Genomic DNA, 17,476 nt, shown 5'->3' on the forward strand with positions numbered 1-17,476 from the left:
AGTCACAGGCACTGCCTGGTCATTCATTCCTTATAAGATGTATAGTTTGCAAATACTTTCTCCCATCCTATAAGTTGTCTATTTGCTTTGTTGATTATTTCCTTCACTGTACAGAAGCTTTTTAATTCAATCAAGTCTCATTAATTTATTTTTGTTTTTTCTATTGTTGCCATTGGTGTCTTCTTCATGATTTCTTTGCCTGGGTCAATAACTAGAAAAGTTTTGTTTGTTTGTTTGTTTTTTGTTTTGTTTTTTAGCATTTTCTTCTATCTTTATTATGGTTTCATGCCTTATATTTAAGTCTTTTATCCATCTTGACTTAGTTTTTGTGAGTGGTGAGAGAGATGCTTTCTGTTTTATTCTTCTGCATGTGGCTATCCAAATTTCCCACCACCATTTATTGAATAGGGCTTCTTTCCCCAGTGTATATTGTTGTGTGCTTTGTTAAAGATCAGTTGACTGTAAATGTGTATCATTCTTTATTTGGATTCTCTGTTCTGTTTCATTCTTTTATGTCTTTATATTTGTGTCAATACTATGCTGTTTGGGTTACTATAGCCTTGTAGTATAGCTTGAAGGTGATGCCTCTTACACTTTGGTCTTTTTATGTAATATTGTGTCAGCTATTCAGTGTCTTTTCTGATTACACATGACGTGTGGAATTATTTTTTTCTAGTTCTATTTTGCAGGATACAAAATTCTAGGCTGGCTGTTCTACTTCAGAAGACTGAAGATGGTTTCCCAATCCTTCCTGGCTGTGGGTTTTCCATTGTATTTTACTTCTGGGTTTTGCCTGACATCTCGCAGGAGTTCTTCCTTCATGTTAACTTTGACCAACCCAATGAGTGTATGTCTTGGTCATTGCCTCTTTGCAATGCATCTCCCATGGATTTTGAGGTTCTTAATGTTTAAATCTTATCAAGACCAGGGAAGTTTTCCTCTATTATTACCCCAAACAGGTTTTCTAACCCTCATGTATTTTCTTCTGCACCCACAGGGATGCTATGATTCTTTTATTTGGCTATTTTACAGATCCTATATTTCTTATGAGCTTTGTTCATTCCTTTTGATTCTCTGTTCTTTATTTTGATTGAATAAATTAATTAAAAAGAGTTATCTTCAACCTCTGAAATTCTTCCTTTTGCCAGGTCTAGTCTATTCTTAAAGTTCTCACTGTGTTTTTTATTTTCTTAAATAAATTTTTCATTTCCTGAAGTTGTACTTTATTAATATGTTGATCTATTTAGCGAATTTTTCTTTCACTTCTTGAATTATGGTTCTGATTTCTTTGAGTTGTTTTTTCCATTTTCTCTTGGATTTCATTGAACTCCTTTATAATCTATAATTGGAATTCTTCATCTGTCATTTCAGTATTTTCATTTTCGTTGCTATCCTTTGCTTCAGAGCTGGTGTTCTCTTTTGGGTGTGTCCTTATACTGTAATTTTTTAAAAATATTTTCAGAGTTCTTTCACTGATTCTTTCTCATCTGAGGAAGATGTCACTTCTTTTTTTTTTTTCTTTATAATTTTCTTTTGTTTAGAAGAGCCTTTTTGACACCCTCATTTATGAAGGAGTGTCTGTAGCATATGTTGGGTAAGAACATTTGCTTTGCTTGTGGATGCTTTGATGGTGATCTGGGTTCTGGATTTTTGCCTTGATCATCAATACCCTTAGTGTGGTGGTAGTCTCAGTTTCTAGCTCTTTATAATCTGTAGAAGTTGGTGAGCTATGTGGGTGGGTAGACTCTCCTGTCTTTCTTTAATTAGAGGATGGAGGTCTTTGAAATCCTTTCTGTTTTGTCAACCCTGTGGGATTAACAGTGTAGGTTTAATCTCTGAAACAACAGCAGGCTCTTGTGGGGAATCAACCATACCTTGTATGATTGAGTCAGTAAATACTGTAAAGTACTGTACAAATTAAACTCCCTGTCAAGGGGTAGTGGTTGCTAGAAGGAACAAGTTGCAGGGTTGTTCAGGAGTCTTGTGATCAGCTCTACCCACTCGGCAGAAGCACTTGAAGACCCCAGGTGGTGAGTGGGGTCCTAGAACTTTTAAGTGAGTCCTTATTTTTACCACCGCACAGGTGGGTGGGGGTGTGAGGCTGGTTAGGTCTGCGTTGGGTGAGCTTGCCCTCAGCCTCCACAAAAGCTGGTAGGGTATCTATTTTGGCAAGGTAAAAAGGTCTGCTCTGAGACTCTGGGGAAAGCTGACAGGGAGAGGCCAAGGTGGCCCTCTCAGTCAGATAGTCTGCTTTTGGGGTCAGGGTTGACTGAGATTCTATCTGGCTGTGGAGAGTGGGTTTGACTCTTCTTCCACTGTCACATTCTAATTTGCTTCCTCAGCACATGTTGGGTGAAATCTACTGCCTCTCTGGTTTTCTGGGTGTGATTCCATATGTAGTATATCTTTTGGCTATCTTCCTAATAATATATCTTAATAATATGCCTCTGAGTGATCATTATATTAACAAGATCCTGTTTCTATGTCCCTGTCAGAGAATTCAGACTCCCATTAGCAAAACTTCTTTACAATAGTCATCTTACACTCCTGTGGGACAATTCCAGGTATGCTTTCAGTGTAAGAAGTAATCTTGTGTGGTACATTGCTTCAAAAAACAAAGGTAATATAACTATTCTCTATATTTTTGAAATATTACTTTAGTACTTTGAAAATTGCATAAGATGCATAATTTCATGACTATTAGGATGCCTTGTAGAAAAGTATTGAAGAAAGACAGTATGATTAAAAATAAAGTGCTACAAATAAACTGACTGCCAAGTATGTTGTATAGGTGAGAGAAAGCACACAGAATTGCTTCCATAATTAGAAGCAAGATAAATTACAAAATTATATATTTTAGAGATAGAGATCTGGAACAATGAGTAGAACTAAAATTCATAGATTGGCAAAACCTTCTAATGTGAGCTGACTGTTGCCAATGTTTATCTCTCTGAGTGTCTTTTATGATTGTGGGTGGAGGCTGAGACTTGGGCCTTGCCCAAGTTTATCTTGGGTAAAACAAGAAGTAACATACATGAGATATTTTCCCTGTGGCATATTTACTGAAATCTTGGGTTATATGCAAGACTGAGGGACTATGGTAGAAGATTCCAAAAGGCAGAAAAACATCTAGACTATCACCAGTGAATGGAGGATGAAATATTTGAAAGGGAGGAACCTGCCTTAAACACAGGCCAGCCCCCTGCTCAAGGACATTTCTAAGAATTTGACCCTGAGTAGAGTGAAATGCTAATGGGTTAAGCTTAATACTCCTGAAATTGAAGTTTAATATCCAACAGAATTTCAAGGGCAATAGAAGTAGATCCAATCAGCTCTCAGTCAAAAGCTCAAGAAGAACATATGAGGCATAAACCAAAGGTAGGAGAGTCTTAATAAAAGTATAACTCAATCCTGACTGTTCCAGTCTCTAATTATACTGCTATGGATTACTCCTAACCATATTTGTATAAGAAAAGAAAGTGTGAATACATTTAGAACCTAATATTATCCATTATCTGAATACTTCATTATTCTTTTATACATATTTTCCAGTATGAAACAAAAAACGTCTATAATATGATGTGGCAAAAATGTTACTAATAATTAACAATAAAAAGTAAGAGTGACTAAGTAGTGTTCAACTGATTTAAAGTTCTTACATTTTTGGAGAAGTGGAAAATGTATTATTGAAGGTAGTCCATAATAAATCTATTCAATAGAAGGAATATTTTCTAGACTAGCTACTTACAGTAAGAAAACTTTATTATTCATATTTTGATAAACCGAAAAAAAGCCATAAAAGAATTTTAAAATGGCAAAAAAGATGAAATAAAAATAATAAAAATATAGAAACAGAAGACTAATCTGTAAATTTTGTAAAAAAAAAAAAAAAGAAAGAAAGAAAAGAAAAGAACTCAAATTAAGAAATGCAGAAAAACTAAATTATTTCATGGACAAATGAAAAGACATTTTTATATTAGTAGATACAAAATAAAGCATATGAAAATTATTAACCATTAATAGAGTTATTTCCTTATAATTGAAAACAATGTAACCTAAACATTTGTACCCCACATTAATCATAAATTTAAAAAATAAATAAATAAATAAAATGCAAATTAAAACCACACTAAAACACTACTACACTCCCCCAAAGTATCTAAAATTAAAATTATCAATAATAAGTATTCCAGAAGATACGGAATAACTGAAATTCTCATTGATTGTTGTGTGAATATAAATCTGAACAATCATATTGAAAACCTATTTGGCAATATGAAAGTGAAATATTTGTGTACCCAGTGAACCAGCAATTCCACACCTGGGTGTATACTCAACATTAACAAACAGTCTATCACAAGATGCATGAAAGAATATTCAATCAGCCTTTCTTATAATATCTCCAAATTGGTAATAGATGAGTTGTTTAATAACAATAAAATAAGTGATTATATATTCAGAAAATAAAATGTCTATATTTAAATTCTAAAGTATGAACTATTGGTACCTATGAATATATCATAATGTTTAAAACCTAATTTGAATAAAATCAATCTTACACAAGAGTATGTATACTGCATACTATTTTTCGAGGCTTGTTAATGGGGAAAAAAAAAATCAATCAATGTAAATAGAGTGAGGTCAGAATGTGTTACCTTTAATTGTGGTTGCTGATAAGATCGCAACAGTGAGGTTTCTGGGTCACTTACAATATATTTTTAATCTCAGTTGTTTCTTTGTGTGTATATACCTATGTGAAAATCCATTGAGCTATATATTTAAAATACATACACTTTGTTACGTATAAAGTATACATTAATATTTAAAAGAAGAAAATAAATAAATTAATAAAGGTTGCTTGGCTTTAGAGATGCCTGTGACCTAACCAACCATTCTACCAGCCATTCTGTGTTTACTTGGATTCCCAACAGTTACGACTAGGAATTTTTTGCACCGAAAGATACTTACAGATTTTCATAGCAACATTAATTATATAGCTAGACACTCAAATCAATGAAATTATCCAACAACAGTAGAATGGAAAAATAACTTATAGTTCATTGATACTACATACAGAAGAAAATCTAGTGATTAAAGAGAATCAGCTGCTGTATCTATGACAGTCCTATAAATCTATTTTTGAGGAAGTCAGAATAGTGTTATATTTGGGATGAAGAAATGAAGCCTAAAAGAGGTTGCTCTTGATTCTGGCTGAGTCTATGTTGAAAAGTCACTGATATTATACATTTCTAATTTACACAGTGTTTAGTATATAACATTGGTTTAGTTTGTTTAGCTACTCTAAAAAGGTACTGCAAACTGGGCAGCTTAAAATAAATGAAAAAGAAAATGTATTGTGTCACAGTTGTAAATCTAGAAGTCTGAAAACAATGTGCAGGCAAGGTTGTTCCCTTTCAAGGGCTCCGAGGAACTGTTGCATGGCTCTGGACCAGCTTCTGGTGGATTGCCGGTGACCACTGGTGTTCCGTGGTTTGTAAATGCATCAATCCAATATCTCTGTATAGCATTCTCTTTGTGTCTCTTTGTATAGTCTTTTCTCTATGCATGTCTCTGTTTTCTAATTTCCCCTTTGTATAAGAATGATAGTGAGGTTGGATTAGCACTTAGCCTAATGATCTCATTTTTGACTTGATTACCTTTGTTTTAAAAGACGTTATTTCTAAATAAAGCCACATTCTACAGTATTAGGAATTATAAATTTAACATATTCTGGTGTAAACACAATTTAATCTGTAACAAGAATATACCTTAATTAAAAATTTTCCAATACCAGTTTGAGCAAGAAAGAGACCCCCATCTCCACAAAATATAGAAAAATGATCTGGGTGTGGTGGCATGTACCTGTAGTCCCAGCCACATGGGGGGCAGAGACAGGAGGAACACGTAAGCCCCTGGGAGTTAAGGTTTCAGTGAGCTATGATGATGACACTGCATTTTACCTGGAGCAATACAACAAGACTCTGCCCCCCAAAAAGAAAAGAAGACAAATCCCAAAATTGCATTTAGCATAAAAAGAACTAGAATTGAAATGAATGCCACAGAGAGTTGCAATAAGCCTTACTGATACAATACCTATTTCTAAATTAAATGTTAGAATGACTTGAAACAGAATTGAATATTTTGAGCTATGTGACACGTTAGGGAAATTTCAACTACCTCATTTTTTTTAAATGAGACATTTATTAGTCTCAGCAAGATGAAATGATTTATGTTCACGCATTTAAATAGTTAACAGGAGAATATGGCTTAGAATTTTAGTCAAATGCCCACCCATCCCCTTCCCCAGAACAACTAAGGTCTCAAACTTTACCCACTTTTCTCAGTTACTTCTGGAATATTTAGCAAATTATGCTCTTAATTTGTCATTTCCTTGTCCACAATTTTATAGTTGGTGTAAAGAACAGCAAATTAGTGGAATTTTATTGTAAAGGTAAAATCAGAATGAACATTTGCGAAGCTATTATGGTTGTTGTCATCTGGCATACCCAAGTGTACCATATTAAGTGGGATCTGAATGAGCTTAAAAACTCTAATAGGTTGGGAAACTTTAGGGGAATCTTTCTTTTCTAATAGAACATTTAAGAATGAATGCTGCATAGCTGCCCAATGATGGGAATCTAGATTAGTTGCCAAAACCAGGTTTTAAGTGAATTTGTAATACTCCACAGTTCTTACAAAGAGGAAATTAAAATTTTGATGAACTAAATAAAAACCTTTCTAAGGAGGGGAGCCGTTACATAAGAAATGCACCATGATTAAAGTCTCCAACTTCCCTCCTTCCCTCCCTCCTTTCCATTCTTCTTGTTTTTTCTTTATCTTTCTGTGACATCAACCTCCTGGAGATAAATTGTTAAAAGACAGTAACTACAATAAATACAATAGGGTGACAAAGTTTCTAGTCCCATTGAATATACATCCATGTATTGCAATAATAAAAAGAAATGGCAAGCAAAGAAATCTAAGATAATACTGCAAAATGCTAATACCCATCGTGTATGTTGAAAATACGTGATCTTTCTGTCAGGGGAGACTCCTGAGATGGTACTGATCATTCTATTCCTTGTGACTGAGCCAAGATAGGGAAGATATAGCAGATGAGGTGAAGGAAGAAAAACCATTAGCTTGGCAATGCATGATAAAAGTAATATCGGCCACATGATTAACTAGGGAATACACATAAAAATGAAAGCACTCTTGGCCATTCAGGCCAGCTTCACTTCTCTAGAGTATGGTTAACAGAAATCTGATTCACCAGATGATAAACACTTGTCTAGAATTAATCTTCCATCAATCCAGCCATGTTTTGGAGTCTATTCAGTCGTCCTCGGGAGGAGTAGATGTTCAGTTTCGTTCTGTCTTCGATTTTGGAAATAGGTTTCTGTGCTCTGTCATGTCAAGAAGATGATATGGGATTAGTAGACAAATGACTAGGCATTTTCTCGCAGTAAATTACTTGTACTTTTACGTTCCATGATAGCCACAATAGGCAATCCTGCCCCCTGCACCCCCCAAAAAACAACTGTACATTTGAGGAAAGTATACATTAAAAATATACATGTTAAAAATAAAAATTATCTTAATATGTGTTACCTTGGTGGAGATTTAAACATCTGCAATGCATATCAACACCCAGTTAAAGAGATGCAGTCTTTTGCCATGTTAAATAAAAATGACACCTTGATAATACACTCCCAAAATAATAATATGAAATTAACCTACCTATAAACATGCAAAATAATAAAATGATTTTGTATTTGATGATGATTCTTGCTCCGACTGTCCTTTAATTTCAATCACATACTAGTCTGGATTAGCTATAAATTCTTATCTGCGAGGTTTTCTGTCCCAGCTTATCTGTGTGTGAACGTATGTCTAAGTGATTTGTGGTGTTAGTGCTTGTGCAGGTGAATATGCAAGAATGATTTAGAAAATAATGAACTTGGAAATGAGAAAGGGATGTCAAGAAAATAAATCTCACCTTTTTTTTTAATTTTGGGAAGTATAATTGTTTTTTATCATGCTCTACATGGTAATTTGATTCGTAAGAAGTTTGCATTATGTATCTTATTTCTGTAAATGTGTTACAGATATTTAATTTCCTTCCCGCCTCCATCTTCTTTCTATGCTGCTTCTCCGATTCTCCTGCTACTCAAAAAAGTGGTCTTGTCTCTTCCCTTCCTCCTGTCATTGATCTTCCGTACGTTTCTGGTAAATTTAGTGCGGATGTTTTGATAGAGAGCTCTGACATTAACTCTGGAGTTGTCGCGAAATAAAGGTTGTTTGCTTTTTCAGCAGTTTTTTTCAGGCCCTTTGAGTGTTTTCATATAGACGCTTTACAAGAGAACCATTTGAGAACTGACAACAATTGGTGTGTACATCTTCATTTTTAGTATTGCAATTTTTCTAAGTTTCATCTAAGTTTATGTTTGCTTTCTTTCTTTTTCTTTCTTTCTTTCTTTCTTTCTTTTTTTTAAGAGACCAACTCTCACTTTGTTGCCCCTTGGTAGAGTGCTGTGACATCACAGCTCACAGCGACCTCCAGCTCTTGGGCTTAGGTGATTCTCTTGCCTCAGCCTCCCAGGCAGCTGGGACTACAGGTGCCCGCCACAAGGCCCTGCTAATGTGTGCTTTCTTATTTCCATTTCATTCCCATCCTTACTCATTAGCGTTTAGTTTTAACTTTCCTGGCAGGTCTAATTTAGAACTAAGACACAAATTCAGAATAAATTTACCCAGGCCATCTCAGTATGATGGTTCAGAAGATGAACAGGCCATGTTTGGACGTGGAGGTAAAGATCGGGAATGGCAGTAGGGAGACATATAAGATTTTTTTTTATGGGAAGAAGAATAAATAACTTCTGTGTCGTATTCAAGCCCGGAGAGTGATAAGCCTTTTCTAACTTCAGAAAGGCTTTATTTACTTTATTTACTAAATCACAAGACTTCTATAAATTGCCAGGCTGCATAGCATAAACCAAATACCAACAGAGCAGTGACCTTTCAAATTGCTGGCACAACGGAAGCTAAGATCAGAAAGCTCAAACTTAAAGCAAACACTGAGGAGAATTCTTACAGAAATGACTTCTGTGTCTGGTCAACTTTACATAACATGACATATTATGAAGTGTATTTGGATTTTTAGGTCGAATGGCCTATAAAAGTTTAACTGCTTTTGAAAATATAAATCTGGAGATTTGTAGCATTTGGCTTTATGGATAAGACATTTTCTAAATTTGAATGTGGAGTGGGAAAGCTTGGAATAAGAAAGGTTTGTAAAAGACAGTTGTAATAAAGTTAGTGAGGGAGGTGAACCTGGAGTGGGGTGGACAGGTTAAGACGTGAGCACATTTGGAGGATTAGAGAAAGAGAAGTTATGTCACAAACACAATAACGACAAGGTGTTATACGAAGAGATCTCTTATGTCTCATTTTAAACATGTTATTGAGATAATAAGAAATTTTGAATCAGATTTTCAACTTTAAAATGTTATATGAGTTTCCATTGTCTTCTTGTTTCATATACATTTCTTTATGAGTTTCACTTAAACTGTACGAGAATACAGACACCAAGTACTTTATAATAAGTTTAAATGCATATATATATAATATATTTGCATATATATATCCATAGGTTTCTTAGCCTAAACTTAAAGTATATCCTTTAAAGATGTTTTATCAATGACGAAATGTGCATTTTTTTTGAGACAGTCTCACACTATGTCTCCATTTTTCTGTCAATATTTAATTTTCACCTCCACATACTCATCAATAGCATAGTATTGTAAAAGCTCAGATTTGACCATGTTTACATTTGAATGGATGACTGGAGGGACATACATGGTGAGTAATACTTTCTAAATACATATTTACTTCGGATATGTCTGTGTAAATGATTGTAGGAGGAAGCAGAAAATAGTTCAGTGATGTACTGTTATGTACAGTGTTTTAAGCATACTCAACTGCGCTCATGTCTGGAGATTTTTGAGTGTGATGGATGTTTCTCTTTCACAGCAAACATTTTGTATATGTGAGGCATCTGCAGTCAGCTTTTATTGCAAATGTTTGAAAGGCTATTGCAAATATGGGATATTGCCAGACAGTTAGTAAAAAGCAAATTGAGTCTATCGAGAGATTAATTCACCAGCTGAGAGAAGTACATTTGCCTTAGAGTCATCAGATATTCTACCCACCGAGCTCGTCCTCCCAGATAGCATCCCTAATGAGCTTCCTAAACCAACTAAACGCAAGCAGGAAGCATCACTCATCCAAACTGACTATTCTCAGCTAATCAGCGGACTACACCGACTACATGGCATCGAGAAAAAAAGAACATCCTGGAAGGTTTTCTTCTTTTCTCTTTTTTCTATTCTGTCCTTACTTTGGTTTCTCAGTTTTATGGATGCAGTGTCATGCACAGAACTCTGTAAATGAGCACAGTGCTTTATAGTTTATAAAGTGCTTCCCCATGCATTAGTATTCAGTAGAATAAAATGAATTTTAATGGGCTTAAGTGATTTGCCTAAAGGCACACAATTAATGTGTGGCTGAGACTCAGAATCATGTCTTTGCCTGTGTTCTAATTGTTCTATAAATATGGATGTATTGATTGACTTTCCTCCCTCCATGACAGAGAGTAGGCTGAAAATTTAAAACGCCGTCATTTTCACATTCGGGCAGGTTCAGGTGACAGAATCAGCATGGGGAGTAGTTAGTCCCTTTACTAACCATCCCTGAGCACTTTGGATGAGCCAGCGCTTTACATAAGGAAACCCAGAGAATACTCACAGGACCTTCTGAATATCCTTACCCCATTTTACAGACGTGGAAAATATTATGTTAAATTTATTCAGATTTTAAGTTTTGAAAAATTATTATATCATATCTCATAAATATATGTAATAGCTACTTATGAATGTAGTAAAAATGAACAAAGGTTTGTTACAGTTTGTGGCAGGGATGTATCTACTATAATGATTAATTTTATTGTCTATGGAAATTGGCTTCATTATCAATGTATTGATTGATTTTATTTGTCTGCATTTCTTAAAATGTATACACATGGGAACCCTATTTGTTTTATTAAAGACCTGTTAAGGAGGGCTCCTTTTTGATGGAAGGTATGTCTGTTTTTCAAAAGGAGTTTAAGGATAGGATGTGAAAATAGCAGCTTCTCATGAGGGTGGAATCAACAGAGCATAGGGGGGTTATTTACATGCTGTCTCCCAGAGAGCGTAGGAGAGGAATGCAAAGAGCTGATCCCCTGTAAAATGATATGGGAGGAATTCATTACCTGATGACCCAAATCATGAGGCTAAACTTCCCTCCCTGCTTTAGAAAGAAAAGATAGACATTTTACACAAATCAATCTTTGAAGCTATTTCTATGGTCCAGACTCACAATGCAATATTTTATGCATATTCATTTTAAAAGGTGATTGGAATATCTTCTTTCTTTCCTGCTTATGGTAACTATTGCAGTATGGTAAACACAAATATATTTGGGAAGTATATCGTGGCATGTTCAATATCAAATTTTTGTTTAAACAACTTTCAGAAGTCACCTGGCGCTCAAGAATAAGATGGCTTTAAATTATTTCTTGTTAATCTTTAATCTAAAGATTAAAAAGAAAAATAATTTGCCAAGATCACAAAATAAACCATTAGACTATTTCTCCTTTTTTCCTGATTTCAGATTATCTTATTTTAATATTATTTTGTTGTATATTTATGAATGTCATTTTTGAAATAAACTATATCCTAATCATGTATTAAGAGCAAAGATGTCTTCTGTTTTGGTATGGATGTTTATCCATCAGTATACAGTCTACACGGTGTATACTCAGTTAATGTCATTGAGTAAATAAGTGAAATAAACTATCTGCCAGTCAATGGGTATGAATGCATGAGTAACTCTATTACTTATTCAAAACAGAGGGAGCTTAAATTATTTCCAAATTTCAAATACATAAACCAAAATATATGTATTTAGGCCTGGCGCAGTGGCTCATAGCTGTAATCTCAGCACTTTGGGAGGCCCAAGTGGGAGGATCATTTGAAACAGTTCAAGAACAGCCCAGGCTACATAGTGAGAACCCCAACCTCTAAAAAAAATTTTTAATTAGCCAGGCATGATGATGTATATATATAGTCCCAGTCACTTGGGAGACTGAGGAAGACGGAGTACCAGAGCCCTGGAGTTTGGGCTGATAATGAACTAGAACCGCTCACTGTAGTCTAGCCTGAGTGACAAAGCAAGATCCTGTCCCTAAAAAAGAATGCGTGTATATATATATTTAACATCTACAACATGCTAAGTACTCTAGTCATGATGGGGAGATGGTATAAAGCAGATTAAATGCTGCTCTTCACTTTGAAAATCTTACCATTAATCAGAAAGATGGGACATGTGTTCAAGAAAGTTGATTAAGGGCCAGTGAATGCTACAGAGTTAAAAAGATCACACAAATCTGTATCAATAGAAAAAGAGATATTTGAGTGGGAACTTGAAAATCAGATATAATACAATGAGTTGGAAAAGAGAAAAGGGTATATTCTCTGTGGGAGAACAAGAGTTGGAAGTGAGTAGAATATAAAACATGTGTGGAGAAAATTACAGACATATAAAGTTACACAATTTCTGTGAGAAGAATAGATCGATGGCTCTGTGGCAGAAATTGGGTGCTGAAGATTTGTATTTGGACATAATTTAAAAACAAAACAACATATTATGACACCAGGAATACCAGGCAAAATTTAAACTTTTCTTTCTAGACCCTACTTCTAAAAGTATGTCAGTGGGTGTTGAGTGAGGGAAGAGGGATAATTTGCTCATGTACATTTGGAAAATGGGAGATGCAGCTCAAGTAGATAAGAAATCTCCCTGGAAAATTTCTCGTTAACCTTTAGTTCGGGGGAATTGAGAGGAGCTATGGCATGCATTTCCCAAACACATCACTACATCATACTACCCTTTGTGGGACCCATTATTTGTGGAATTTTCTACTTTAGACACATGTTAGTAACCAATGCTTTTGACAGTAAAAAGTCATAAATAGCATTAAAGCTGATAGATGACCATGTTGAAAGCACTGATTTGGGGACAATAATATGGTGTGGTGGGTAGGAGAGACCCGTTATCCCATGAGTCTCTTGTAATGATGCATGTAGATAACTTGTTATGATACATGAATAGCAGAGAAGAATCGTTCTACTATTTTAAGATAAAAGGCGATAGAGGTCATCTTTACTTTCATTTGCTGCTTAGAGATGAACCAAAGAGTACAACAAGGGCTGCAATGAAGATTTGAGTGTAATTTGTATAAAAGGTGAGAGTTCAATCTGTTTGGAGGAGTTCCCAGAAAGAGACTAAAAAGAACACTTACTTTTATTTTTGGTGGAGTGGGTCAGTGAAGAGAAAGATGAGAAAACTAAGAGGACGCCAGAGTAGTTTCGTCCAACAAAAGGGAGAATTGGAATAAAGATCTATTGTGAAAAGCCCATTGTTTCTGCTGATTATCAATAGAAATTCACTGGCAATTATTGCAAATTAAGTTGTATTAAGAGTGAGAAATGAACATTTGTGGACTTGTGATGTAACTAAGAAGTAAGGAAATAAAAATTACTATGTATAAGGCAGATTGTCCCTGCAGAGGGGAGAGAAATAGTGATACCAACCAAAACGAGAAGAGATTTTTGGGGACTGGCAATCATAGATCAAATGGGATCCAGAATGTATTTGGATCCATTGATCATAGGAAACAGTAATTATGTCTTTTGCTCAGAGACTTGGAAAGCAGAGAGAAATGTAGAGGCTGAGAAACTGAAAGGAAATGAAAGGGTAAAATCTGATAGCTTGTTTTGAAGGGTACCATCTTCTTAGTAAGTGATGTCTTATGGGAATTTTGACCTCCTGTTCTGAGAAATAGGCTAGAAGATAAAAAGACATCAAACAAAATGGCCAAGAAGTAAATAGGGCCCCATCTTGGGTTAGACAGTATATTTATTCGGGCCCCATCTGGGGTTAGACAGTATATTTACTCGTTTTCTATTGCTGCCTAACAAGTCGTCACACATTTAGCAGCTCACAACGGCATCAATTTATTAGCTTCTCTTACTAGTCCTATAACTGGAAGTCTGGGTGGGGTCACTGCTTGGGGTCTCACAAGGCTGAAATCAAGTTGTCAGCTAAGTTTGCCTCAATATGGGGGCTCTGAGAACAAATCGACTTCCAGGCTTATCTAGGTTGATGAGAGAACAAGCAGCAGAGTGATAGGACCTCTCACAACATCTACACTCACACCCTCAAGGCCCGCACAATTGCCCCCTCCATCCAATCCCCCATCCAACTTCCCATGCTTTGAATTATTCTGAATTCTGGTAATAGCCGAAAACATTCTGCTCCTTAAGAACTCATGTGATGATGTTTTAGTGAACTCAAGATCAACAGATGACTGATACTAGTTACAAAGCAAAATTCATTTTACTATATAAGTTAGTGGGTGTAGAGTGTGACAGGTGCCATTTTCACAGTCCCAGAGATTAGAGTGGGAAGTCTTAGGGTCCATTTTCCCATTATGCTCACCACAATTTAAATTAAAATATAGTTTTGTGTAGTTCTAGTATTTAGAAATTTGAGTCCATGTGCCTTAGATATTTCTTAGAATGTCACCATAATGATGAAGTATACAAAATGTAATTATTTTAAAAAGACATGTCCTATATTATTATTGCAAGTCACCACAAATGAATAATTCTATGGGAACATATTCAATTGCTTTCAACCAAAATCAATTTCTTAGGATTTTAAGGTTTGTTTGTTTTTTTTAAACAATCTTTCTGTTTGTCTATTTGAGTTCTAATTCATTGGGTTGGGTCCTGGTGATTTACACATTGTCAGATTGCTCATGATTTTCCATCTGTGTTCTGGCCAGCATCCCAGTAAAATATTGGAAGAATTCTTAGAGAAACAGAGAGTAAATAAAGTTGATATGGGAAAATGTTGGGAAAGAAAGTTAGGGTCAAAAGGGAGCAACATATCACCAGAGAGTTTGTCTTTTGTTGTACTTGTCAGATAATAATTTGAAAAATTGTAATGTAAATCATGTAAACGGATTCTCTATCAAATGATTCTTTCAATTCTTGCTGTTCTTGGTGTTTAAATAATATTGTAATAGAATATATAATAAATTAGAAAATAATCAAAATGTATTAATTTTTAATGTGTTGTCATATTAAATATTTGCAAAGTTCTTTTTGTATTTTTTTTACTCAATGAACAATTGTCCAGCTATAATATTGTCCCCATTTTAGATATGAGGGAACTGAATTATTTGGTAACTTACCCAGTACCCCGTATTTCATGGTTAGTATACGTCAGAATCAGGATTCACATCTAAGCATGTTGGACCTCTGACTTGAAGCCCTTTATGATGATACTGAACAAATGATAAATGGGATTATTTTACAATGGTAACTAACAAATAGTATTATCTCCTTTACCATTTTTCATTATTTACCATTCATATAATAGTATGAAATGGTCCCATTTATCCTTGATTTCCTTTTCAGATTTGACTTTTTATGTGATTTGTTTCATATCCATTTCTTCATTGCAATGCCCTCCCTTTCCAGCAAGTAACACACACCTCAGCATATTAAACCCAGTAACGGAAAGAAAGCTGCGTGTTTAACATATTTTCAAAATTCACTTAACCTTGAAAGGAGCCTTTTTTTATTTTGACACCCTATGTTTACAATTATTTTTTTGTAAAACACTGATTAACAAAATTAAGAATTTAAAAATTATTGTCAAGTTCTAACATCTCTTTTTTGGCAAGGAAAATAATATTTTAGATTTTTTGACCTATAATTATTTATTTTTGAAAATTTATGAATTTCAAAGTCTACTTGCTTAATCTAAGTGTTCCCTCAATGATAAAAATATTTGTCTTTGATGTATTGAGGCTATTCTAGAACATGTTCTTCAGTATGTAATGCTGTCCTTGAATTGTATATTTAATTATGGTCTGCTAATTGGTACTATAATTTGAAAAGTTACTAAAGGAACAACCCTAAATCTTTTCTAAAGCACCATTAGAATTTAAATATTCATTAAGTGAGCATAGGAAGGACTTTGCATTCGTAATATAGGGATACTGTCTAGTACTCACACTTGGTCCTGTGTTCCCCAAATTACCTTGGAGGGGTAAATGTCACACATTGTTTTAGATTATTTCATTCAGTCTTAGCTTTCAGTGAAATATTCTATTATTTGTAATAACATCATTTTGAAAAGAATTCAGACATTTCCAATACTATTCAAAAGCCTTATAAGCATTCCGTGCTGTAGGGAAAATGGCTTTTCCACCCATTTTACTCATAAAAGAAAATGAAATACTTGAGAATAAAGAACTCAGTTGTTAAGTTTCTTAAATAATTTGTAGAAATGAAAGTTGGACCTGAGTCTTTTGTCCCATGGTTCAGTTCTGTACCATATGTATTGAACCATGTATTTCATTGAAGAAAGTCTAAGTTAAGTTGCATGTTCAGAATTTTAGATTCCTGTATAGAAAAGCAGACATATTTTTGACAAATTTTGAACTGTCGATTTACAAACCAGCAAATTATTATGGCCAGTATAGAACAATGGGAGTTGTGTTGTATCAGAGGGTGATTTATTATACTTAAACACTATTTATTCTGGCCAAACTACCTATAAGCAAAGAAGGCCAATATTATTTTCCCAGTGTTTCCCAAAGCATTATCTAAAGTATTATCCCAGAAGTGATTTGCAGATTGTAGCTCTTTGTTTGTCAGACTTTGCTTATGGTTTATTGTTATTTCACTTGTCCTTATTTTTCCTGAAGACTGAATTTGGTAAGGTATCGGTATTAAAATAATGGATCTGAACAGAGTTCTTTGATTATTTGAATTTTCTATTAATTGATGCCTTTTTTTTATCTGCATTTAGCTGTTACAGGGTAGGTCACCCAAACCTGCCAAGTGGGAACTTCTTCAGCTGGGCAGTGGAGGGGGCATGGCTGAACAAGTCAGTGGGGACTGCGATGATGAGGACGGTTGTGGGGGATCAGGAAGTGGAGAAGTCAAGAGGACGCTAAGAATCACAGACTGTAAGTGAATGATTCTAATACCACTTTTAAAGAATTAATTGTGAAGGCTAATTATTATTCTGAATATAAAGAAATAACAATGAATTCAGAAGCAAGCAAGAGGACTTGGAAAAGAAAATTAATCTATGTTTAGTTATTTGGGACATGTTCTTAGGGCACATTTCATTTAAGTAATGATTTTACATAGAAAGATACTTTTCTGTGCAAAACTGGCACATGATCACCTGTTCTGAGAGTTACAAAGATATTAGAGAGGGATAATTCTTAGGGTGTACTGGATATTACTGGAAACTGAGAAATAAATGTGAAATCAGGATGGGTAAGTGC

The 17,476-nt window shown here is 34.7% G+C and overlaps 1 protein-coding gene across 1 annotated transcript in view; it reads left to right on the top strand.

Annotated features, from left to right (window-relative positions):
• Positions 1–17,157, top strand: part of GPC5 (glypican 5) — a 639,568-nt gene extending 622,411 nt beyond the window's left edge. The window contains exon 8 of the mRNA XM_003789621.1: positions 16,990–17,157. Within this exon, the coding sequence (XP_003789669.1) occupies positions 16,990–17,157 (168 nt within the window). The remainder of the gene's footprint in view (positions 1–16,989) is intronic.
• Positions 17,158–17,476: the final 319 nt, after the last annotated feature.

This window comes from Otolemur garnettii, unplaced genomic scaffold, assembly GCF_000181295.1.
Source record: "Otolemur garnettii isolate 467f Iridium unplaced genomic scaffold, OtoGar3 scaffold00034, whole genome shotgun sequence".
Taxonomy (NCBI): Eukaryota; Metazoa; Chordata; class Mammalia; order Primates; family Galagidae; genus Otolemur; species Otolemur garnettii.